The sequence below is a fragment of the Anomalospiza imberbis genome, chromosome 24 (assembly GCF_031753505.1).
Source record: "Anomalospiza imberbis isolate Cuckoo-Finch-1a 21T00152 chromosome 24, ASM3175350v1, whole genome shotgun sequence".
In the NCBI taxonomy this organism is placed as follows: Eukaryota; Metazoa; Chordata; class Aves; order Passeriformes; family Viduidae; genus Anomalospiza; species Anomalospiza imberbis.
The window spans coordinates 2431581-2457562 of NC_089704.1; the positions used below are offsets into that span (position 1 = coordinate 2431581).

General features: G+C 51.7%; 2 protein-coding genes across 5 annotated transcripts in view; both read right to left on the reverse strand.

Moving 5' to 3' along the window:
* The window catches only part of FEZ1 (fasciculation and elongation protein zeta 1), a 431041-nt gene that overhangs the window by 288325 nt on the left and 116734 nt on the right, over positions 1-25982 (reverse strand). The gene's annotated exons all lie outside the window — the stretch shown is intronic.
* SNX19 (sorting nexin 19) lies at positions 1035-25022 on the reverse strand. Of its 4 annotated transcripts, XM_068172213.1 has the most exons (11): positions 23484-25022; positions 23031-23169; positions 22439-22539; positions 22178-22297; positions 21789-21916; positions 20545-20641; positions 20120-20306; positions 17884-18013; positions 6781-6965; positions 5961-6048; positions 1035-5166 (listed from the first exon to the last, which is right to left on the reverse strand). In XM_068172213.1, the coding sequence occupies exons 1-11, from the start codon at positions 25005-25007 to the stop codon at positions 5034-5036; spliced, it is 2832 nt and encodes a 943-aa protein (XP_068028314.1). In that variant the 5' UTR covers positions 25008-25022; the 3' UTR covers positions 1035-5033. The 4 variants fall into 4 exon arrangements, with proteins under 4 accessions (XP_068028314.1, XP_068028315.1, XP_068028316.1 ...); XM_068172214.1 differs by lacking the exons at positions 1035-5166; positions 5961-6048; positions 6781-6965 and adding an exon at positions 7781-8355; XM_068172215.1 differs by lacking the exons at positions 1035-5166; positions 5961-6048; positions 6781-6965 and adding an exon at positions 13103-14180.

Sequence of the window (25982 nt, forward strand, 5' to 3'; positions counted from 1 at the left end):
AAGAAATGACAGGAGAGGAAGATATGACACCCACGAGTTCTGAGTTTCTCCCACAAACACACTCACCAGCCTCAGGAACTGGCAGGGGAGAAAAGCAGGTTTCCAGCAGGCACTGAATTAACCAGGGCTGTAACAAGTTCTCTCATCTTCCACGTTACTCTCCTTCCCAGCTTCACAGCCTTACAACCAGGAGAGATGCTCCAGGAGAACACCAGGCACAGTCAAATAAATGTCTAAAGCAGCTTTTCCTTGTTTTAGCAGCTCAGCACAGTGCTGGGGCCTGGCTGGTGCTCTGTGCACAAATTCTACTGAGGGGGGAAAAAAACCAACTTTGTAACATAATAAGCAAGTTCCAGACAGGAATTAAAGAGTATAGCATATCCAGTGGAGACAGGGGCTGCAGTGGCATTAAGGTAGGAAGAATATAATTACCTGACCTGGAATGTGGCCAGGATAATGGTATTCATTTATTTCAACAAAGCCAGAAGTGCCAAAACCTGGATTTTCCATTTAAACCCAGAAGATGGCAAATCACAGCACCCTGATTTCATTCCTGCAACTTTTGGCTGGACGGAACAGTCTTCCTGATAAGGGTGAAAAATTAATACCCACCTGACAAGGCCACGATGGGAGAGCTCACCCTCAGCTTCATTTGGGAAGCCTGGTGGCATCCCAGTGCCATTCCAGGAGCCCGAGGCAATGCCTGCATCTCGCAGCCCCCAGAACATCCTCCCACTGCCCACGGCTCGCGGTGAAACCACGCTCGGGCACAAACTCAGCTCCAACACAGCCCCGAGTTTGATCTGGTATTAATTATCCTGTTCTGCAGAGATAAATGCTTAATCCTCTGGCTGTTGACACTGGAAATGGCCCAATCTACCCCGGGGTGGATATTATCCCAGGGAACTTGGCTTCAGCCATGATCGCACATCATGTGCTGTACAAATGTTCACTGGCTTGCAGGGAATGGAGCTCTTCGGGTGCATGGGCTCCTTTGTGGCACAGCTAATCCACAAAAATACATGACCCAAGCATTCATTGTATCAGGTTTTTCTTATTTCCTCCTTTTATTTTTTTCCTTTGACATAATATTACAGATTTCATGTGGAATTCCTCATTTTCAGACATTCCCTATTTCCTTACAGCTTAGCAGCTTTCCTACTCCAGCACTGACAGCAAGGAAAGCTTCCCAAGCAGCACTGCACAAGGGATGTGGAGATGGGTCTGCACAATCCCTGCTTCTAGTGGAGTGTTTCCCTGTTTGCCAGAAGAAAGGCAAATAATCCACATTGCTTCCCTGGTTTTAGACTCCCTGGAGAGCCTAAATCAAGGAGTTTGTGTCAGGGAGAAAGTAGCAATGCTGATGGGGTGGGAAATAGTTCTGATTCCTGGCCAAGCTTAAGGACTTTGGTTTTTCCCATGTCTGAGCAGTCCCACTGTGCACCAGGAGGGAAAACTTGTCCCACCCCCACTGCCCCTGCCCTGCTCATGCATTTTGTGACACCTGGGAGACACCTCCCCCCATTCCCACTCACACCCAGCCTCCTCCCCACTTGTTCTTTACCTTAGAGACCAAAGGCAGATTTTAAACTTTGACAGAGAATTAAGTTTGAAATAAAGTACTGTTGCACAAAAGTATATGGGAGTGAAGGTTTGCTCCCCATTTAACAATTAAACAGGTTTTCCAGACAGCACAATTCCACACAGACTCCAACAGCTCCACAAATGGCTGATACGAAGGGTTGAGTACAGGAAATAGGACAGGGAGTCAGTGCATGGTGGGACTTTTTTTCCCCCTAAAATCACAGTTAAACAGTTATTTAGCTTAGAGTGGTGCCTTGGAGCTCTACATGCTGCACTCAGTCATACACAGGAGCAATCCCTGCTTCCAGGAAGCTTCCAGTCAGCTGTGGGAAACTAAGGCAGTGGGAAGGGGAACACTTTACAAAATCAGCAAGTGGTGAGCTGGAGGCAGATCACACACGGCCGCAGGACGTGGAGAGGGAGAGCTGAGCACCCACCTGAGGCAGGTACTGCTCTTGACCTAACGTGACACAAGGCTGCAACTCTTTATTGAGATCAAATCTGCCTGCTCTCACCACCCACCCTTTAGAGAGGTGGCTGGAGCCTTCTGCAAATTCCTTCTACAAATTCCTGCAGAAAAAAAGGAGCTTGCTGGGAATATGACACACTGAGTGAGCTTAAGTTTTTTTGTCAACTTTGTTTGTTTTACCAGAGCAGTTTTTCTAGTCTTAGTCCAATGGAAATAAACTTTCAGCCCACCTGAATGCAGAAGTTTCTATCTGCCACCATTGCGCTCAATTTAATCCCAAAATCACAGCGAGGCAAAGAACTGAGAGTAGAAAAAAAGCTGAGCTTTTTATGGGATTTGTTTTACTCCTTAACAACACAATGCAGAGAGGGGATATTTGCTCCTGGGCACTTTACCTCAGCTGTAAGGCTGCACTAAGATCTCCCAAGGAGAGGATGGGAATTTGAAGCCCAGCCAGTGAGAGCATGAGAAAGGGCTCCAAGCCCTCATATCTGAGACAAGAAAGGGGGTTCTGCAGAGCAAAAAACTATTTTGCAATTCAAACTCCTTAGGTCTGTTCCCAACTCCCACACTGCCTTGAGAGTGCACATAATTAAATCTCCTTTCTCTCTCTCTGTCCCAGCTCTTTGTATCTTAACCTTGCTGCTGGGACAACCCCAAATCATTGCTGCACCAGCCCAGCAAAGCACCAGCTCCCAAACTGGCAGTAATTACGAATTATTTCCATCTGGAGCACGGACTATTCAGTCATTTGCACAATTTCAGAGGTGGAGGTTAAAAGCAGGGAGAATTTGGGCTTCCTGGCAAAGGAGAAGTGTCAGATCATCCTTCCAGTGCCACATCCAGTGTGCGTAGGGACTGTTTCAGACTTTTGCTCTAACCTGGAGCTGGCAGTGGATAATTTGCACTCCATGATCCTCTTCAGCAAAGCCTCTTAATATTATCCCTAATCAATGACAGACCACAGTCCTGGAGCTCCAAAGCCACACAGTTCATTAGGAAGCAACAGCAAACAAGAACAGCAGGAACATCTGGGAAGCCACCAGGCACAACAGGGCTCTGCTGCATCACCTCTGGCTCAGGGTGCCTTGTCCCCCTCCTGGCAGCTGGGGTGGCAAATGGAAGCAGGAGGAAAAAGGAGGGGAACAGGAGCCTGGCAGTGAAAGACAAGGTGAAGCAGCTGCTCCAAGCAGATATTCTAGGATTTACCTGAGTCCTGCTTCCCAAACTGCTGCTTGGCCATTTGGGATTATCCCAAAGCATTCTCCACCTCAACTACTCTCTAACACCTCCCTTCTTCTCCAAGCAGGTGGCAATCTACCATCTCTGGAGCCTCCCTGCTCAGAAATGGCTCCAATAGTGATGCAGAATTGATTTGCTTCATGACACTCCATTCTGCCTGGTCTTGGGATGTCCTCAGAGCTCCCTAAAAATCTATTTGCTTGCAGCAAAATGATCCCTCCCTGTATTTTCACACAACACAAGCACAGAGCAGCTCACACTCTTGTGTATCCCTAATTAAGCAGCTCCTTTGGGAAGAGCAGGATAGACATGTTGGAGTTACATGCTCTCTCTCCAAACATGCCATGGAGCATCCAGCTCCAAGAAACTGCAGGCAGTCTCTTCCAGCCTGGTATTCCATGGTTCTGTGAGATGAATCCATCTGGTACAGCAGCACAGACACCACATGTGATCCTGCATGGTTCCCTGTGTGGAGCCTGCTTTGATCTGCAGAGAACACCTTCACCAGCCCAGTGCAGCACTGCTCAGTCCGTGGTTCTGCCACAAAATACACCAAAGCAGCTCACCAAACTGGTCTGTGGGTGCATGCTCTGAGTCCTTTAGTACTCCCAGGAACCTGACTGCTGAGCCACTCAAGTCTTGGACAACCTGGAGAAGCAGCTCCAAATCCATGTTCCATGGATTTGAAATTCATGTTCCAGCTTTCCAGAGCCCTGCACGGAGCTGCTGCAGCAGCAAGCACAGCAAAGCAAAGCCCAGTGACACAGCCATGAACAGCAGAGCTCAGGCAGTGCTCCCAGGCCCTTTGCTGGGGTCTAACCCACTGGCTGTCCATGACACACATCCAGGATTCCCCCTGGGCTCAAGGTACTCACTGCTCTTCCAGAGCTTCCTGTGACAACCACGTTTGTGTGGGAGCTGATTGTGTCCCACATGGGTCAGCTCTTTTGCCCTGTGCCTTCCAGGTGACTGTCCCAGGGACTAAAAGGTGACTCAGAAAGCACAATATAAATAAGTCCTAAAGTCCAGCCAAGCCACCACTCTCCCTAGCCTGAGAAGAGTCTCTTTCCCAGGATCACAGCCTGCCTGCTCCCTACTGTTTGATGGAGAACTACAGCAGTGCAGGGAGAAGCAGCTGATCTTTGTCCCTAAGGCAGGGCAGCACCTCTGACCCCTGCTCTCACCTCACAGGTATTTGGGCAGTTGGATGCTGAACTTCAGGACCACATCTCCACACTCCATCCTTTCCCCATCTTTCTTCTGGTGACACAGATGGTGCAGAGCAGGCACAGGGCAGACTGCTCAGACAGCAGGGACAGCACTGCCCCTGCCTTCACCTGTCCTGCAAACATTCATCAGCAAGATCCCATCACACCAACTCTCTCAGTGCCAGGTGGACCCTGAAGTCACAAAAGTAGATCTCCTGTGTTCTCTGGCTGTAGATGTTAGAGATGTTCAGAAGGGCTTGTGGTTCCTTCTCCAACTGGTCAGGCTGGCTCCTTCCAGGCTCTCCATCAGGTCAGCAATGGAACGGATGCTGCACAGCATCTTCAGCCCCTCACACTGGGCTTGATCCACCACCCAGCTGAAACAGAGAGGCCTGGAAGCAGCTTCATTTAGCACTGGCTGGAGAAATTCCTTACAGGAAACTCCCAGGCACGTTCAGGAAAGGCTGAAAATCCAATCACTCCATGCCTGTGGCTGCTTCTCTCCTCCACTGCTGGGGCACCAGGCCTGGTTAAAGTGCTGGGACACCTTTGTCCGGGCCACTGCAGGCACACGGTGTGGCAGCTGCAGCCTCAGGCTCCTTGCTGGAGCCCTTCAGAACCAAGAACTCCAGCAGAATGTCCAGGAGGCAAAACACCAGGTGCCTGGAATGGAAAAATGACAAAGCTTAGGCTGGTCAGGGCGTGGGAGGCAAAGCTCAGCACAAGGAAAGAGTGTTCCAATGCTCCAGGGGAGAAAGGAACAATATCAGGTCCCCAGAGAAATGTTTCCAGAGGTGGTTCAGCTTTTTTTCACCTCCCCCAAACCAGTGGGTGTTAAAGTTGCTGAGCAGCACAGAAAACACAAATGCATCTTCTGGAACAAAACATGTGTTTAACAGGATCACAGGATCATTGAAGACAGAAAAGACCTCTGAGATCATCGAGTCCAACCTGTGCCCAATCCCCACCTTGTCAGCCAGACCAGAGCACTGAGTGCCACATCCTGTTGTTCCTTGGACACCGCAGAAGATGGGGACTCCAACACCACCCTGGGTAGCCCTTTTCAGTGTTTAACAACCCTTTCAGTGAAGAAATGTCTCCTGATGTCCAGTCTGACCTTCATTAATCTGCTGTCCATCACCAAACCCTCATCGTCCAGACTCACAGCACTGGGAATAGACAGAAACACCCCCTACACAGACCTGCAGCTCCTGCAGAACCAAACTAAGCCAGGATCTGCCTTACTTCCCTGACATCCACTAACTAAGCAGGCCAAACAACATAACTAACATGACTGGCTCAATAATCTGCAGCCAGACTGAGGTCCTGGACATGCAGATGCCCCCTGATATTGCAAGTCTGGAATAATACGCTGGATGTGTTCGGTGCCAAGCAGCACTGGCAAAACCCTGGGCACAGCTCTCAGAGCCACCAGGGTAAAGACCACAGTCACATACCTGTTTATCACAGGCTGGCTCAGCGACTCCAGCACCAGGGTCCAGCTCATCCGACACTTACTGGTCCCAAGGATTTCTTGGATCACATCTGTAAGTGTTGGAGACAAAGCTTTAGAAGTGCATACTTGCACAGGTCAGTCTTCTCCTGGTGGGTGCTGAATCAAAGCTAATGATGGTGCTCTGGGGCTGGGAGAAGAGGGAGTGCCAGGAAAGCATTCCTGGCTAGAAGGGCACATACCAGCAGTGCTTTTTCATTCCCAAAGGACAGTGAGGGCCCTTTACACTACAGCAAGGAGTTAAAAGTTCAGGCTGCACTCACATGGATTAGGCAGCAGCTGCTTTAATGACAAAGGTCCCCGTGTCAAACTTCAAGAGAGGGAAATCCAGTGCAGCTGGGCTTGGGATTTCAGTCCAGTGGAAAAGCCACAGGCTTTGCATGGTGACTTTCCTCACCATGGGACCGTCTAGCAGCAGGTGGGAGCAGAGCTGTCCTGAGCCCTGCCTCGGTGAGGTGGCTCAGAACTGTGAGCACTGAATCACGGCCTGGCTACATACGGGAATGGCCCGGACTCACATCCCTTCCCTTCGAGCTGGGCTGCTTCCCAAACCCTTACACAAACTATCCAGAACTGGAAAACTCTGGGTTTTGCTTGCAGGAAACCATCAAACCTCAAGGGTCACGAAGGTTTCCCAGTGCCTTGGCACGAGCAGCCTCCATCTCTGTATTTAACCACATTTCCAGAGATTCCAGTGCACTGGAGTGTTCCCCAGCTGCTTTCCTATCCCAAGGGCAGCTGACAAGTCTCTGGGACACACTTACTGGGCAAGATCCCCATCAGGCTCTGCAGGGCCTGCTCTGCTGTTGCCTTCTTCTGCTCCTCTGTCCTGGGGGGTTTAGGCACTCCTGGTAAAACTCCTCCAGGCCAGATGGATTCCTGGAGCAACTGGAGGTACTGGACCCAGCGCTGGGTGCAGGTCAGGGTAATCATCTGCACTTCCAGCCACCTGCAGGAACAGGGAGAGGGAGAAAGGTCAGGAAAAGTCCAGCTTGGGACCCAGCTGGGATATTTCCACCCATCAAGAGGGTTAAATCAGCTTCTTTGGGTTTGGTAACGTGCAGTTTTCATGTCTGTACCCCTAAGATTTCCACAAGTCTTAATTAGCTGAGTTTTCCACGCACCAGAAGTGGGATATGTTCCCTGTGTTATTGACAAATGGTACAAGCAAAGGCCATAAAAATCCCCATCACCCTGCTAATCACAGGAAGCCGCGTGAATCACTGGTCACTAAAGGAAGCCCAGCTCTGGGATACGACTGGCCTGAAGCTCCTAAGTTATCTCCAAGCACAATCTGAGACAGAGCTGGAGGAACTGTGTTTAACTACAAACAACCCCAGGAAGGACTGGAAGGACACGAGCCCTGTTCTGGCAGCCTCTGCTCCTCTCATCAGTCCCTCTGGCTCCAAGATAGGCAAGGATGTCTTTCCTGGAGACCAAAACACACTCTAAGGACGACAAGCCACGAATATCCTGATGCTTTACCCCCCTCTCATCCTGCTGTTCATGCTGCCCAGTCCTGCTCCATCCACTGATGGCAAGCAATGAAATAACAGAATCCCCAAAGGTTTGATTTTGGGACCTTAAAGCTCATGTCATTCCAGCCTGGGCAGGGATACCTTCTACTAGACCAAGTTGCTCCAAGCCCTATCCAACCTGGCCTTGGACACTTCCAAGGATGCGGCAGCCACAGCTTCTCCAGGTACTCTGTGCCAAGGTCTCCCACCCTCACAGCCAAGAATCATTTTGTTCCCATCCAAAATCCAACAGAACTGCTGATAGTCCCTCCTGCTGGGACAGGACTGTGCCCTTTCTACAGTAACCACCTGCAAATCCCAAAATCCCTGCTCCACAGAAGGGCTCGGAGGCGTTTGCAGCTGCACTGGATGATGTGTCCCCACCACCCAAGGGCTGGCCAGGCAGAGTTTCTAAATCAGCCACATGGATGGACTCTCTTTCCCAGATGTGAAATCACTTCCCACGTCACAGCACAAGCCACAGCCATCAGTCAGAACTTGCACTGCCTAAAATCTTTGCCCTCAGAACCAGGAGAGGCCGTGGATGAATCCCACAGGATGGTTCCCTGGTTTAGCAGGACCCAGGGAGCTGCACTGATGGTGCTGTTGGCCTCACTGGCAGGAGGCTCCGGAGCAAAGCTGGGAGTGTCGGCACGGCGCTGGGGAAGGGAAAAGGCTTGTGATTTCGCCAGTTCTTCAAGATTCCCAGAGGACTGGAGTCAGCCAGCAGGGCCAGGAGACCCGTTCCTCTTGGCAGCTGGTGTTCGTGCTTGCAATTCCGTCACCACTACGCCCCGGCAGCTCCGAGTACATCCAAGAGCCCTGCCAAGGCAAACTTTATTTAACCTGCGCTCTGCCAGACTGTCTGCATTCTTCCTGGGCGAGGCATTCGGGCCAAGGGTGTCCTTCCCCACACAGCTGGGCAGTGGGAATAGCAACACCCAAAGGTAAGCAGGGCAAAGGAAGCAGGCTGGCATCATGTGGGACAGGGCTGCAGTGTGAGGATCCCTTTGGCACCAGGAAATGAGGTGCAAACAGCGATTCTTGAGGGATGCACAACTAGGAAATGCCAGCTGGAAAGAAAAGGACATTAAAAAACCTGAAAAGGAGCCTCAGTGCAGTGGTAAGGCCTGGAATATCTCAGAGCAGGGGACACAGGTGATGTTCCCAGCGCTCCCAGGACTGGCACTGGAAATGGGGAAGCACATCCTTCATGCTCAGCATCGCCATGAACACAGAGCACGGATGCTGCTACAAGACAATGCCAGAGGTGCAAACCTTCCACCTGACTTAAGAGGACAAAATGTCACATCCCAGGCCTGCCTGGGAAAAGCCATGTTGGAAATACAATTAAAAGGGTTTTAATCTCCAGCCGTCAGCAGATTTTAACACTCTGGATCACGGTAAACCCTCCAGCTATTCCCAAGCAAATTAAAGTGTTAAACTGTGACTTCTCTAGGGGCAGGAGTTTTCATTAACACGGTTTTTCATTAACATGGTTTTTCATTAACATGGTTTCTTACACAACCTGCTCTCCTAGCTGAGAAAACATCTGACAAGCAACAGAAGTTCAGAGACTTGGGGACAGAGCTGCAGAGTGAACCCTGCACCAAGGGGGATCAGACTGAACATTGACTCCAAACTCATTATAGCAACAGTTTCTTTATGTGTGTGAAAATCAATAACTTTCCAGCCTTTAAAAGGCTGCAGAAAGCAAAGAACAAGCTTTTTTTTCTTAGAGATGTTCCTAAAATAGCAAAAAAATCAAGCAAATATTGAACAGAGAAAGTTAAACCTATAGAGGACAGCACACGTTTCCAGACAGCTCAAGAGCAAGCTGAGAACTGACAAATGCTGGAAGGCCCCACAGAAACAACCTCCTGTTTCCAGCTCATGTATGTCCCAAAAACACCAGAATCAGGCAACAAGGCCCCCAAGTAACACCTGTAAATGTGATCACACGTGCACATACTGTGAGCAGGCGAGTGCTTACAGGTCTGGATTCCCTCAGTTGTGAAACACCATGGATGGATTTTCTTCCTTGGGCTGGCAGCTTTGGGAAGCCGATGGCAAGATCTGGGAATGGCTCCATGAGTCTTGTGCACAGCTCCACACAAGCTCCTATTATTGCCCCATTACACGGTGCTCAGACAGCTGGGGAAGGAGCACCCAAACCCACGAAGTCTACAAGGAAAAGTCAAGGAAGTAAACAGGAGATGGGACAAGAAAGGAGGAGAAACCACAGGCAGGTGCAAATGGAACACAGACTAAAGCACCTCTGTCCCTTCTGCCAGTCTGACAGTGTGTGGAGCCATTCCAAAGGCACTGGGAAGAGGAGTATGGGGATTCTGAAGGAATTTTGAATGAGTTAGAGACAGGATTTCTGAATTGGTTTTGATGATGTGGTTTCTTTTCTTATCTTCTGCAGGGTGAGTTTGGCTCACATCTTTACTGTATGGTTCAGAAGGTCACAAGACCTTTAGTTACAAGACGTTTTAAGGATTTATTGACTAAAAAAAACCACTGCCAACAAGGATATTTATGTTTTTGATTCAATCTTTAAATATTTCATCTCATACACTCATGCTACAGTGCAAGCTTTCTTAGCTAATCATGTTATGGATCATGTTATGGCACACAAACCTACAGCACTGCATTCTAAACTCCTTGTTTACCTCTGTAACTACTTTTATTTTTATATCTTAAACTCTAAAACTCTAAACTTTCTTCTAATTTATTTAACATGTCTTTGTTTTAAACTATAAATCCACATCCTCACTTCTAGCACCTAAGTTTGGAAGCCTTTTCTCAATCAAATTTTGTGTTTAATTCTAAGCTTTGGCTTACAGGCCCAAAGTTCTGAGAGGTCTTTACATTTCAGATTCTAACAGAGAAGAACTGTCAGGACTGGTCCATGTGGCTCTAAATCCACTCTGGGAGTACAGCTGAGGCTTCAAAAGAAAATCTGAGAACACAGTGACCTGTCATGAAGAGTTTTCTTCCCTCCCCTCAACCACAGTCAACCATCAACAGCCATTTTGAGGAATCACATTCCATTCCAACACACACAGAGGCTGCACCAGCAGCATTTAAACTGAGAGGAGCAAAGTAATTCACAGAATCACAGAATATCCTGAATTGGAAGGGACCCACAAGGAAAGTCAAGTCCAGCTGCTGGTCCAAGAATGCTCCCTCAACCCCCACACCTCTAGTTCCAACACAGAGAGTGTTGGAAACTCCATTATTGAAAACTCCTCCCCGAGTAAACGCCAGCAAATGGCAAACTGACCTTTCCATCATGCAGACTTGTTGCACCAGGCTCAGGATTAACACCTCAGGAACTCCAAATATCTGCTGGTTCAAGGCTGACCTTCACCAGCAGGTCACAGATGATTTTTTGTGCTATTAAAGGCCTAAGCATTTGAGATTCATGTGCCACATTGAAAGCACACACACACACTGCTCCCAGGTAGAAATAAATCCACCAAGAAACAGAAATAGAGCTATATTTTTTTTTATTTTTGGATGGCTGATGAGTTACTATTTTCATTCTGCTATTTCATGAAGAAATAGCCTTAATAAGAAAGAAAAAATAAACCCATCACAGAACCATCTCCTTACACTTCAGAAATAGATAAAGTGATCTCCTGGGCTCAGAATGCTTTGATAGTGCCCAATGCAAAGAGCCAGACTGCAAAGGCTACTGAGGCCTGGAAGATAATCTGGAGGGGCATAACTTGCCCATGCTGTAAGGCACCTCTGTTTGAAATAGCTGCTGGTGGAGGGATGAAATGGCTGCTAAAAAAGAGCCAAATTAATGCCACGGTTTAAGCTGGAACTCCAAGGTCAGTTGAAGGGGTCTATTAGGATAAGAAGGCCCTGGGAATGAAAAACAAGGGCTGGGGGGTACAAACCTTGGCCTTCCTTGGGCTCCTAGAAACAACAAGGGCTGCTAGGAGGGAGGAAAGGCAGGCTGAGTCAGGAACAGGTAAATGGGCTTGGTTTTACCTGGCTGGATCCACTCACTGAACTGGACTATCCAGAGAGCTCAGCTCAGCAAGTAAAGCCTGGACAGGTTGGATTTGCTTAGTCTGGACACTGAAGACATACTAAGAATGAAGAAAGAGATGTAATACTCTCCAGATTTACACCCACCTGCCAGAAGTGGGTAAAGCTCTGCTCGTTTTGGCCATCAAGGTGAGGATAAAAACTGAGATCACTTCAGCTAAGGAACAGTCAAGTTCAATATGCTGACTGTAATTGAAATCTGAAGCAATAGTGATTTCCTCAAACCCAGGGGTTTTAAGGATTTAGACAGACAAAAAATGAAGGCCAGGCTAGAAGATGATAAAGAGGAGAAAATCTCTCTGCTTTAGCTGTATAAATACAAACAGCTCTACAAATATACAAGAACTAGCATGTCCAGGTCAACACTGACTGCTGCCCACCCCAGAACATGGCCCTCCTACCCTAAGGAATACAGTGTGGACTTCCAGAAGCTCAAAAAAGGCCTCTGGGACCAACGTAGTGAAAAGGATTGAAGAAAAAAAAGCAACATCTGGAAAACACAAGGCATTCAAGCATGACTGAATTTAAGAAAGTCTGGTGCTTAAATCACCAGACCCATCCCTGCCTTACCAGTTCTTGTTCCCCAAATTCCTCCTCAGATAATGCACAAGATTATCCTTAACTCAAGGGCTCAAGAGGAGGAAGATTTCAGTGCTTTGACTGCAAAACGTTTTTGAGGAAACCGTGTAAAAATGAAGCAACAGCTGCAGTGGGCACAGCAAGAACTGAAAAACACAAATGGAGAGTTTTGGCTCTGAGGCTCAGCTTTCAGCACCTGCTACCTGGGCCTAAATCCACCTTCTCCACACAGCAGAAACATGTGCAGCATGCTCAGCTCTGCACCTTCAAAGCAACCTCACACTTGTCCAGGCCATGGGTAAACCCTGTCCTGAGGAAGGAAACATGAAAGAAAAGGAAAACCCTCCTTAAATGAAAGAACACAAAGCATCCTGAGGCCTTTTAAACTTCTGCACAAAGTAAATTCTCCTTCTTGATATGTTCTTCCCCTGCTGAATGTTTAAAGCTGCAAACAACCTGTTCTGGACCCGGCTGGGGACATCCTGGCCAGAGGGATTTCCCTACCTGCCTGACCCAGGCAGAAACCCTGGGAGATGTGGGTGTGCAGGGCATCTTACTGTGGGGCACAGAGGAAGGAAAAGAAATCTTTCTCTTCTGCAGGCAATCATTCATCCCTGCAGGGAGGAAATCACCCTTGGTGCTGGGATGTCTGTGCCATTTTATGTGTTGCTCCCTCAAAACACACCCGCTGCAAGAAGAAATCATGGAAACTCACAGGACTCCAATGGCTTCACCCTGCAGGGAATTAACCATTCCTTTTCCCAATCCAGATCTTCCCGAGATGCCTTGGGGTTCAGGGCAGGGGGAGAAAGGTATGTGACTAAAATAATCATCCCCAAACCTCCTTGATTTTTCACAAAGCGTCCTGGCTTTTGATAATATCTTCTTCAAGTATTTATTGAGCCAATTAAGCTCTCAGTGGTGCCCCAGGGAGAGGCCAGGCTGTCTCAGCCAGGCCCTGCTTGGAACAATTGCTTCATTAGCCCACTTCAGAATCAAAATACATAAATCCACTATTAACCCTTCTAAAACCAGGGAAAACTAAAACCAACAGGGAGACATTACTTCCATTCAATCCTTTTCTTCTTTGTTCTATTTGAAATAGGAAGTTGTTGAGCTTTTTTAAATCCAGGAAGAAAGCTGGCACGTGTAACTGTTGAAACAGAATCAGAGTTAGAATAATGTTGCAATTATTATCAAAGCATGGAGTACTGGCTTCATTCTAGTGGCTGTTTTTGGAAGAATGCTGCTTCTAGAAGAGGGGAAAAATTTTTGTTTGGGACAGAGATTCAAAGCCAGATCCAAAATTTCCAGGTGCTTGGAGACAACTGAATCGAGGCCCATTTCCAAGCTGATTTTATTTACTTTACATATACACACGAAGACACACAGAGTCCTGAAATCACTTTTACTGACATACCACAGGCTGCAGTTCCTGCTGCTCCACACGGCTACAACACAAACAGCCAAATCCAGAAATGAGGAGTAAGATGCCATGAGGTTGGTTCCCCTAATTCCTAACCCCGGTGCTGCTTTTAGGCTTGTTTTTAGGGACAGGGACTTTGCTGCCACATACCTGGACCTGCCAGCACAGCCCCTCCGTGTGCAGCTGCAAAGATCCTCATCAAACATGCCCAAATCCACTCCCCAGGTAACAAACCAGGAGAATGAGTGGATTCAGATGCCCCAGCTGCACTGATATTGCATTTCTGCCAGCAAAACTCAGAGGCACTGCCTGAGGGCTGGAGTGGTACCTGCCAGCCAGGAAGACAAAGGGAAGTGGGAGCACAGTCTCAGCTGTCAGACATGGCCCCTGCATGGCTCCAAGCTGGCAGAACTCCCTGCCCATGGGCACTGTGCTCCCAGCACTGCCAGCCCAGGGGGGCTTGGCTGCTCCAGGTTTACTCAGGGACACTGAAGAGGGTCAGGCATTACTCTCTGCTGGTGGCACTTTCCAGTCAAGAGGATCAAGGTGGCTGCCAAGGGTCTTTGTGCCAGTTCTGCTGGCACAGAGATCAAAGAAAACTGAAGAGAAAATCAGAACAAAGCACCCAGGCAGCAGCTCTCTGAAGCTTCAGACCTCCTTGACTTACAAGTGCCTGTGACACTCAGCCCGACAGCAACACACCAGCAGAGCCCAACACCAAGGTGACAGCATGAACTTGCAAGAACCAGTTCTCAAAAGCATGATGGTCACCCGCAACCAGTCTCAGAGCATCCCTGACTCCACCTACAGCTCACACAGACCGGAATATAACCTCCTCAAATCTTCCAGTTTGGCCAAGGGATGAGGAGACATGGAGGAGCATGGGAATGACTCAAAGCAAACAGCAAGCCAAGCAGTGCTGAGCTCGTGGGTAAGGCAGGGATGATTTGCATTTATTTTAACTCATGCTCAGTGGAACATGACACCAACAAAGATGCCTGAGTAGCTCCACTTGCTCCCTTCAGGGACAGGCACTTCCGAGCCTGGCACAGATTCTGTGCCCAGCCCTGCTCAGGTTCCAGGGCACAGACAGCCAGGGTGTGCTGGGACACCTTCCCCCCACTCAGTGCTTTGTGGCCACAGCTTTTTCTTGTGCCGCATGGGAAGGAGCCAGGAAAAGCTTACAGACCAGGATCTGCCCCTTGAATACTCCCAGGTCCATCCCTGGGGTGCTGGCACTCTGCTGGGGCTCCCCTCTGGAAGGGGAAGCAGAAGTGGTGACTGTCACCCTGGCCCCAGCGCTGTCCCCAGCTCTGCAGGGCAGTGGCAGATCCCAGAGACCCCAGACCTGTGGCCGCTGTGGGGACAACTGAGGGCAGGGTGTGGGGTCACAGCACGGCGTGGTTCTCGTGTTTGCCGCGTATTTTTAACACCTCATTGACTCACAAGGCTCTAAAAAGCACACAGATTCTCCAAATGCTTCTTAGCTCTTGCACTGAACACCGGGGCCCAGAATAGCCCCACGTCCTCCCCTCTGCCAGCAGGTTCCTGCTGCAGCCTCCCAAGGGAAGAGGAGATGATCCTCTCCAGGCCACGGGAGGGAAGTGGAGCCGGACAGAAGCGGAGCGGGGCCGGAGCGGGGCAGCGGGTTTGTTTACAGGCACGGCCCCAGCACGCAGAGAGGCTGCTGGAAGCAATCCCCGGCCCCGGGGTCATTCCCACTCCCAGTCCCTCCGCCTCCCCTCCATCCGCCTCTCCTTTCAGCTCCAAAAAAGGATCACTCCCTGTTACATAATGGGATGGGCGCAGTGCGGAGCTGCGCTCGCACACACGGCCGCCCTTTACTCAACAATCCCTTTTTCGGTCATGGAGCCTTCCTCTCCCCCTGCCACCGAGGTGACAGGCGGGGAGACGGATGGTGCCTGGCTCCAGCTAGCCCAGCTCAGGAGAAGGGGGAAGGAGGAGTGTGGTGGGATGCTCCTTGCAGAGAACAGGGAATGGAGCAGGTCGGGAGGTCCCACCATCAGTAACAGTGTGGTCACAGCAATGATCTGACGGCACTGACAGCCCAAGGCAGAAAGTCCTCCAAGAAGAAGGGGACTGGCTCTTGGGAGAAGCTGGATCTTGTTCTTGGTGTGAGTTTTGTCGGTTTGTGGTCATTTCTATCACTCTGCACTGAGTGTCTCATGCCAGAGCAGAATCAACATCCAGCAGCTGCAAGAAGGCAGCAGGAGCAGCACCTGCTCTTCAAATGCAAGCTGGCAGAGGAGTATCCAGCAGCAACCCCTCCAAACACTGCCAGGACACCTCCTTTTCATCTCCTACCACCTAACCCAGCCACTGGCAGGAAAAGGGAAGGATCTAATCTCTTTGAAGGGATGATGCCCACTCATATTTTGTGACCAGCAATGGTTGAAGACATGATGCAAATCCATCTGCTGTCCCATGTTTGTCTGCCTGCTCTCAGAGGCAGGAGCATCAATTCCTTGAATAGCAGATACTCCCAGAAGAGTTTCTGGTACTGTCCCCACCTGTAAAGGGTCCCCAGACACAGGGCCAGCCAGAATGGCAGTGCCAGGTCTGGCTGAGCAGTGATCAAGTTGTAAATACTTAAATAGATGAGAAATGTCACCAATCCACGCTGTGTCCCCAGACAGGCAGGTCAGAGCTGGAGACCTTCTGGTCTGCTCAGGACAACAGTGACCACCTGGGCCAGGAATGAGTACAAGTCTCAGAGACAGGGTGAATGGCAAACAGCAGGAAGGCTCCCCATTCCCAAATCTCCTCCACTGTGGAGGCAGCAGAAATGGGAGGAAAATGTTCTCTGCAGCAATCCAGGTGCAACACCATCCTCCTGGTGACAGGTCAGTCCCCACTGTGCAGCTCTTTCCCCTGTCCCCTGGGATTCCTGATTGTCCCAGAACAAGAGCAGAGCCAGCCTCAACATGTGGATTTCAGCACGGACACAGGGTTTGTTCACCAGGTTGTTGTTGCACCCTGAACTGATGGGGACACCAAGAAGTCTCAGGGCTTCCCTATATCACCCCCAAACAGAGCTCTGCCTGTAGCACAGGTGGGTTCACTCTGACCTGTTCAAGTGGAGCAGCTACAAACACATTCTTCCTCACTCTAATCCACCAGCAGAACTCTGGGAGCTCCTCCAACTTCCAGTGCCAGGACGTGCTGTGTGTATCCCAACTTCTCTAGTGGAAAATGCCAATGCCACGTGTGGGTGCTGCAGGCTCCCTGAGTGACCAGGACACAGCTTATTAGGAGGTGATGATGTGCCTGTTGAAGCTCTCATACCTCTGTGCTTACACACACAGATTGGGTTGCAGCTTGTTCCCAAGAGGCCAGAGCCCATTCTGGAGAAGTGGGAGCAGCCCCCACCTCCTGCCACTGAAGGAACAGACCAGGACTGAAGGACAGCAGTCCCTGACCTCAAAGCACTTTGGCAGTCTCTGCTGAGGGCAGCTCAGGTTACCAGTTTGGTTATAATGAGCTGCCCTGCACATTCTGATGCTGGCTTTGGATGCCTGCAGGAGAAGAAGAGGCGCAGGAGTGGGAAAAGCACTGCTCCAAGACTCTCCCAAGCCCTTCAGGGAAGGCTTTCCTTGTGTTCTAAAAAACCACATCCTCAGCTAGTGATAGTCACCAACCTACACCAAAAAACAGGAATTCTCTGTTTGTGTGTCTTGGACTTGAGCCTTACCACCCAGAGGCCCTGGCCCCAGGAAAGCTTGGCAAGTCCATCCCAGCTGGAAAGGAAACCTGTCCCTACTCCATGTGTGGGTCCCTGCCCCAGGCACAGGCAGAGCAGAGGGGTGCAGCAGTGAGAGCAGAGACCACACTCCGAGCTGTCACGGACAAGTCGCTGTTCCCTGGGCCTGTTTATTCTACTTTTGCAGAAGGAACAAGCTGAAGCCCTGGGCAGAAACAGAACAGGAGGCCAATCCTCCCTAGAGAGCCCCAGAGCTGGGCACTGCTGTCCTTGCATGAGCCAAGACTCCCACTCCCAGGGCTGGATCTTCCCTTTCCCTGATCTCAAAGGACAGGAGGCTGCCCATTAGAGCTGCACCACTGCTCATGGAGGAAACAGCTCCTGGTGCAAATCTCCAAGGTGCTTCTACACATTCATGGAGCACCTGCTTTACAGAACCTTGCTGGCTGATGCACACACAGCATTTTTCTGCATTCAGGCACGAGCTCCACTTCCAACTGTGACTCCAAAGGGAATGCCTCTCACAGAGCAGCCAGGTTGGTCACTCTGGCCTTACCTTTGAACAAGGGTCCCAAAGAGCAGGTTGAAGACCTTCTGGATGTTCTCCGTGCACAGCCAGCTCCAGTGATCCACCAGCACCAGACGAAGCACGTCCAGGGCCAGGTCAGCCAAAGCTGTCTCAGAGTCTGCCAGGAGGAAGAGGAGGGGCAGATGAAGAAACCACTTCAGTGCAAATCTGGTGAAAAGCATCATCCCAAACTCATTCCTTTCTCCCCAGCCTGGCCCTTTGTCCACACACAGATGACCTGCTGCAGCCCAGCCAGCCTGGGACCCTGCCCTCCCCACTCTGATTTCCATCTCATCCGGGCAGCCCCAGTCTCCCACCAAGGGCTACACCAAAGGCTCAGTTCCTTCTCAATTAAACAGTGGGATTATCAAATCCCAGTCCACGCACAGGGACGGCCATGTGCCCAAAACAGGCGACAAAGCAGGTGGTGACTGTAGCCAGGAAGAGGTGCACTGCTGAGGACTATGGTCTTCCTGGTCTTCCTTTCCCTTCTTCCAGCAGTTTTCCAGGCACGAGGCTCTGATGGTGGCTGCGGGCTGCCATCGTGTGGCAGATCCCAGGCTTGGCAGGAAGGGGGTTGAAACGCATCTGGATAAACCAGATGTACCAGTTAAAACACAAACCCACACACCTACCCAAATATCTCTGCTGTCACAGACCTGGGACACCAAACCTCCCTCTGATCCTCAGGAGGATGTCAGAGCCTTCAGCCAAAACAGTTTCTACTCGCTAAGGAATTACTTTCATGCTGCTTGGCCCTGAGGTGTTGTGCTGAACAAGCTCACTGAGGTGCCACAAAACTGCCCCAGACTGCCACTCCCAGGCCACCACCCCGACCTGAGGCTGCTGCCTCGGCTCTGTTGTCCAGGTGAGATCCTGTGCAGCAGCTTTTCCTAATTTGGCTCCCCTCATGCCTCATCTTCCAACCTCTCTGTCTACAGAGACAATTTATACTCACAATTTACTACTGGAAATAAAGGGAGGAGTGATTCTGGACCCCACACCTCTCCTCCTCTGCTCTTCCTCTTCCTAAAAGCTGGACTAATTCATTCCAGGATTTCACCTTGAAAAGACAGGGCACTTGGCACCTCTTGCTCTGGGCCATGCATAAGTTACTGCCCATTTGCTTTGCCCCTGAGACTTGACTTCCCAGTGCAGAGTCTGGAGCAGGCTGTTCAGCTTCCCCACAACCTCACACAGGGAGCATCCTCAGCAAGCTGTTTATTCCCATAGTATCCAAATCGTCTTCCTCAGAGAGCTGCTAGCCAACCCCTTCCCAGAAGTCACTCCACGAGCAGATAGGGACATGGGTTTGCCTCTTTATCCAGACATTTGTTCTCCTCACCCTGCCAGCCCAGCCTGAAGCATCCCAGACCTGCAAGCATTTGAGATCACTGACATTCCGTTTCCCTCAGAGTTCAGCTAACTTGGCCTGCTCTGTACAGAACCCTGGCTTTCAACTCCTGTTCTGCTTCCCCAGAACCACGGGGGCATGTGTTCCAAGATTACAGGCAAAGCTGGTAGCACAGGCTGGGTTTCAGAACACCAGGCCTATCCTGTCACAAACACGTGCTTTCAGTCAGAGCTTGCCAAACTTGAACCACTGGAGAGAAGTTTTTTGGGAAGTTCCAGCAGATACAGCTCAGCTATTCCAAGAAAAAGATTGGAGAACATATTTTTGCAAGTGTTCAGGATAATCTTGTAGCTGTTCTGGGGCAGCCCTGTGCTTCAGAGGAGGGTTCTAGAAGCAGAAAGGGAACATCATTCCTGTAACTGAGATTACATCTGTGCTACTGCCATCAAATCTATCTGAACTTTATCTCAAAAGGTCTTTTTATAGTGTATGGACATATCAAGGCTAACTGGAAACTACCAGGAAACTGTAATTTGGCCCATTTTTAGTAAGAGCTTGATTTTAGAACATTGCCAGTTTAAGCAGCGTGTCCTTAAGAAACTTCTTTGTGCAGTGACTGTGCTGAGCACACCAAGGTGAATGGATCTGCAGTGACACAACTGAGCCAAAATCCAATTTGCTCCCACCAGCAACAATGCCCAGAGCAATCACCAAACAGCACTGGAAAACCTTATCTGCTTTCTGTTCTATCAAGATGCAACAGGCAGGAGAACAGGTCCTGAAGACTTTTCAAGCTGAACTTGCAGATGTTGGAGCTGCTGTGGTACTGAGGGGGAGAAATTCAAGCACTGAGAGAGGGGCTGAGCTCACCAGAGTCAGTGTCTGGATGTGCTCCTTGCTCTGCTGTGCTCAGCCCATCCATTTCTTCCTGCACAGAGATTTCCTTGGCTTCTCTGCCTCCCTCGCCTTCAGGAGCTTTGCTGGGGGCTGCTTCCAGTAGCTTCTCCTGCTTCTGGATGAAGGATTCCATAGCAGCCAGCGACAGGGTCCCAGAGACCTACAAAAGTGTGTTAGTGCCACAGAGCCTGGGGTCTGCAGTGCCCAGACAACCTCCCACCTCCTGGTTTGCACCCAGGTGTAGCCAACAGCACAACCAGAGCTGCTTATTGTCCTTCTGCCGAGAGCTGGCATGTGGCAACAAGGCTGCAGCAGCCACAGCCCTGGTGGATGTTGATTATTCCCAAACAGGGCAGTGACTGGGGCTGTGAAAGGATTACAAGAGGATCTGAACTTACAGCATTGCCCTCCCTGATGGAGTACACGATCCTGTCATGAGCTTCATTCACACTCAGCACTGGAGTGATTTTACTGGATGAGAACCTCAGCCTGGACCTGAAAAGCAGAGCCACGGCACAGTCAGTTTTCTCTTCAAGCTGCGAATCATGAGTTTTCCTGCCTCAGCCAAGCCCTATGACCTGTTACTGTTGTCCACATCCAAGCTAAGAAATCTCATTAGACCTGAAGTGGTTCAAAAAAAGCATCTGCCTCCAGGATAACTAAGAGATGGCACTGAAACCACACAGCAAAAGCATTAAAGCACTTTTCCTCGTGTACACCTGAGCCGAGCCAAGGTTGTCCAGCATTCCACAAGGAGCTGTTACACAGAAGCTGACAGGGAGATGTGGGCAGATGTCAGCAAGGTGTGAGCACTGCAGCACACACAGGGAAGTGTTCAGAAAAGCCTCTGAGATGAAATACACTCAGCAGGATTGTGAAATCCAATTATAAACACTGACAAAAAGAAGGCTATGAAAGGACATTGGGATTTTGGGACAAATTGTAAAATAGCCTGTTTATCATTAAGGAATGTCCTTTTCAGCCAGAATGGTTCTAAACTTGTACTTTTTGAATTTGTCTTTCTGTCCAAAGCAGCTTTTTCCAGCAAAACATCACTTTTTGGAAAGAAAAAGCCATACTTGTGCAGAAATCTTCCCTTCCTTGGTGAGGGAAGAACCACTGATGAGACAATCACAATGAGACTGGGCACTGCCAGCAGCACCAACATTTGGTGAGGAACATCCATGAAACAATCTTAAATATTACTCATAAATAGCTATCTAAATGTCTTCTGGGCAAGGCCACTGTGTGGAACACACGGAAGAGGCAGGAGGGAACTTTCAGGTAGATAATTTAGAGCTGTATTTTGCAATCACTCCCTGCATGTATTTAAGGTTAAAAAGCAATTCCTCAGGACCACTAGTGTCTCTGCTGGCAAACGGCAGCACCTCAGAGCTCCTTTAGGAAGAAACCTACCTTCTGTGGAAACCTGAGCATTCCTGGGAAACCCTTTAGATAAACTGGGCTCAAACAGTTGTGTTCAGCAAGGGAAGGAGGAAGTAATTCAGCTAGAGTATGGCAGAATTTACTACCCAACACAGAATTTACTACCCAACACATAAAGCACCAAGACAGTTCTTCCCCACCATGGGCTCAGTTTATGCATTAATTCCTTGCTCTGCAAAGCTGAGGGAGCCCTTACTTGCTTTTCTTCCCGTCTGTCTGGGACTTCCCATCCACTTCTGACTCACTCAGATCCTCCGTGGGGCTCTGGGGCTCTGACCTGGGGAATGCTGTCTTCAAGGTGTCCACGATGGCATTGACAACAATCTGCAAAGCCAGCAATGCCTTTAATTACTGCATTGATCCTTCTTACTTACATGTACCAGGAGTTTTGAGACTTGCACTGGATGTTCTATTAAATAGGTTCTTTAACACAATCTCTGACCCTCCATAGCTTTATGGGTTTCTGGGCAAGCTGAGCCCAGCTCCAAAGAAAGGATTTTGGCTCCTAGGAGACACTGAAGCCTAGGAAGCATCTCTGGGGGCAGCTGGAAAGGGCTCAGGTAAGCAGCTCCCCACTTTTCCCACCTTGTCTATCCTGGAGACAACAAAGGGCTTCTTGACAAAGGCAATCCTGGCATCGGTGTTGAGGGCCAGGAATTCCTGCACCTCCTCGCTGTTTGCAATCTCAGGCACTGCACACAATTGCTGCAAGGACAGATGGAGATTTAGATCATTTCAGAGTCAAGCTCCCAACCTGATCATGGAAGAGACGTGGTGTGCTCCACTGTCTGCACAAATGTGTCCTGAGCTCTGCTTTTAGCTCACAGGGGCACACAAACATCTCACCTTCAGAAAAGATTCCAGCAGACTTTTCCTGGCTTCCACTTTATCGCTGTCCATGTTTCCAAATGGCAGATCAGGGAACAGTTTCTTTGGTCCTTTGATATCTACAAAGAAAACAAACCTGGCAAGCTTGATAAAACTGCAAAATCACAGTAACCTTAATTTGCAAGATTTTGGATCTTAAAATTGAAGAATTTTCAAGATTAAAAGTTAAAATTTTAGAATCTAAATACTTATTTTAGTCTTTATTAAAACCTTAATGCTCTAATGATTAAGGCTATCCCCACACACTGCCTGCCAACAGCCCAAGGTAATACACAGACACCAGTGCTTCTATCCACTATTATGGTGCAAAACTGCAAAGCCAACTGTTGTGGAACAGGAAGAGGAGTGTTTTGAAACACTAGAATTTACTTCCAGGAGAGATAAATCATTCCTCCAGCCAGCTCTGCACAGAACACTGGAGGATGTGGGCAGAAGACACAGCCCAGCATCCAGAGCTGCACAAGCAGGTCAGGCAACCCAAGGAGCAGAGGAATAGGGAATGGGACAAGAGGGAGAAGGATTTTCTCGGAGAGCTACTGCAGGCACTAACTTTTCAGGAACTTGCGGAGCTCTGGCTTCTCCTCCAGCCGGGTCTGGAGGTTGAGGAACTCGCGGTAGCGGCGGTTCACGGTGTGATAAGCCACCTGCTGCAGGCTGCCCGCGGCCTCGCCCTCCAGGGCTGTCTCATACTGAGGAGGAAGGCAAAGGCATCATCCTGACACATCCTAAAACAATCCCGCTCCCTGCTTGCCCCTCAATCCCCAGGCCGCACCCAGCAACTCCTCATGTCAACCCTTCCCTGAAGAGGAAGGAACCAATCATGATGGAACAAAAGCAGGAAAAGATTCAACCAGCCCCACAGGAATCCCAAACAGACACAGTGCCCCACTGCCAGACAAATTTATTGTGGACACACACACACAGAGCAAATCCTCAGCTGCACACAGCAGCCCAGGTGGCGGCAGGGATGTGGGAAGGGGGTGAGTGCCCGGGGAGCCCTTACCTTGACGGTGTACAGGGTGTAGGGGTGGAAGCCGGTGCCGCTGTGCTCCCGGGCAGTGATGGTCCCGGTGATCCGCAGGTTCTGGATGACAACCGGCCCGTCGGGGCTGCTCAGGGGCTCGAAGCTGAAGGTGCTCATGGAGGCTGTTGGGGAGGATGAGAGCAGGGGCAGGCTCTGCCCGGGCTCTGGGGGAAACTGTGCTGGGCCCTCTGCTACCCCCAGATCTCTCCCCAGGCTGGAGGGTCTTTGTGAAGAGAACCTCCTGGGGACAGCTGGGCTTTCCTCCTCCTTCTCAACAGCTGGCTCGATCTGGATGTCAGGGCAGGAGCTCAAAGCAGAGGAGGGAAGCAGGCCAGAATCCGAGCTGGGGGCAGGGCCGTGGTCCAGGTCCCCTGTGCCATCCTCCGAGGCAGGTGCTCCCTCTGGCACAGAAGGGTCCTGGGGGGGCTCATCAAGGAGCTCTCCAGCCGGGGAAGGAGCCAGCAGCTCCATGTCCTGCCCCACGTCAGGCGCAGGGGATTCCAGGTCCAAACCCTCACAGGGGAAGAGTGATCCTAGGGCTTGGGGGCGCAGGAAGGATTCCTCTGCATGGCATGACCTGCTCACCTCCTCTCCCTCCTCTCCAGCAGCCCCTGCCTCTCTCCTGAGCCCCTCGGCAGCCCTTGGGGACAGGGGTAGCCCGGCGGGAGCTGAGTCCGTCTGTGCCGGGAAAGGCAAGGAATCCGGCACTGGGGGTGCAGGGTGGGGCTTCCCACCCCGGGGCTTCTTGGAAAACGCCCCGATGAGCAGCAGGTTGATCCAGTCGGGATCAGACATCTTCCTGATGGCCGGCAGCAGCACGTTGCAGGCCACCAGCTCCACCACCACAAAACGTCCTGTCCGCGTCTCCAGGTGCGGCCGCGGCACCAGCGCCCGCAGCAGCGCGTCCACGGCGGCCCGGGCACAGCCCACCTCGGCCGCGGGGCTCAGGAGAGCGGGGTGCGGCCCCGCCAGCCGGCTGTACTCCCTCCACAGCGTCCGGCCGCCCTTGGGGTCAGCCCTCAGCGCGTCCCGTGCCCGCAGGAAGCTCTGCAGGTGCTGCCCGCACAGCAGGAGCAGGCGGCGGGCCAGCGCTCGCCGGTCCACCCGCCTCATCCGCCGCCGCAGCTCCGCGGCCAGCCCCAGCATGGCCCTCTCCACCTCGGCCTCGAAGGCCGGCTCTCTGCTCACCGTGCGGTACCAGGAGGCCACGAAATCCCGCACCACCTTTCGGACGGTGCTGGCGATCTCCTCCTGCAGCCGGCCCTCGTCCGCAGCGCTGCCGGCCGGGGCCCGCAGGGAGCTGACGAACCGCTCCAGCCGCAGCCGGCGGCCGCGGGGGCCCAGGGCCGGGGGGCCCAGCCAGCCCCCCAGCACGGCCAGCGCTCCGCACAGCAGCCCCAGCGCCCGCAGGTCCAGCAGCAGCTGCAGGGCCAGCAGCCAGCCCAGGGCCACCAGCAGGGCCAGCAGCGGCCGGCGGGACCCCGAGGGGCCCTGGGCCGGCATGGCAGGGTGGGCACGGGCAGCTGTCACAGCCGGGATGGGTGGGCAGGGGGCTGCGCAGCTCGAACCTCAGCAGGCTCGAGGGCTCGTCAGGGCCCAGACTGGGCTGCTCGAGCGGAGATCGGGGGCTCCACCACCCCGAAACCTCAGCGGGCACTGACACTCACAGAGCCCAGCAGGTCCGGAGCGCTCCCGGGGCTGGGTCAGAGCCCCCAGAGCGGGCCCTCAGCGGACAGCGCGGCTCCCGCAGCCCAGCACACCGGGGCCCTCAGCGGACAGCGCGGCTCCCGCAGCCCAGCACACCGGGGCCCTCAGCGGACAGCGGGGCTCCCGCAGCCCAGCACACCGGGGCCCTCAGCCGTCAGCGCGGCTCCCGCAGCCCAGCACACCGGGGCCCTCAGCGGACAGCGGGGCTCCCGCAGCTCAGCACACCGGGACCCCTGACTGGGTTCCGGGGCGCAGCCTCCCGGGCCCCCCACACCGGGCTCCTCATCAGGCACTGAGACCGAGCAGAGCCCCACCAAACCGGGCCCTCGCCGAGCGCTGGGGCTGGGCACAGCTCAGCCCCTTAGCGGGAGCCGGGGAGAGGCACGGATCCCGCCAAGCCCAGTCCCTCAGCGGGCACTGGGGCTCACAGAGCCCAGCACACCGGGACCCGTGACCGGGTATCCACAGGGACTCGACTGAACGGACCCTTCACCGGGCACCGGGACGGGTCCCTCACCGCGTAGGTCACGCCCCACCGCCCAGACCCCTTCACCGAGCACCGAGACCCAGCCCGCAGGTGCCGGGAGCGCGGAGCTGAACGCGGCACACCGGGAGCCCCGGGCCCGACTCACCGCCCGGGCCCTCCGCCGGCACGATGGCCGCTTCCGCCCGCACTTCCGCTTCCTGTGCCGCCTTCCCACAGCGCCCCCCAGCGGGCTGGAGGTCTCAGCGGAGTGTCCCATTGTACGCTATAAAACCAGATTAAAATAA

Coding starts and splice junctions, on each gene's coding strand:
- SNX19 (XM_068172213.1), bottom strand. CDS start 25,007: ATGCCGGCCCAGGGCCCCTCGGGGTCCCGCCGGCCGCTGCTGGCCCTG. Junction 23,170..23,483: donor ACACCCTGTACACCGTCAAG/GTAAGGGCTCCC, acceptor CTTCCTCCTCAG/TATGAGACAGCCCTGGAGGG. Junction 22,298..22,438: donor TGCTGGAATCTTTTCTGAAG/GTGAGATGTTTG, acceptor CTGTCCTTGCAG/CAATTGTGTGCAGTGCCTGA.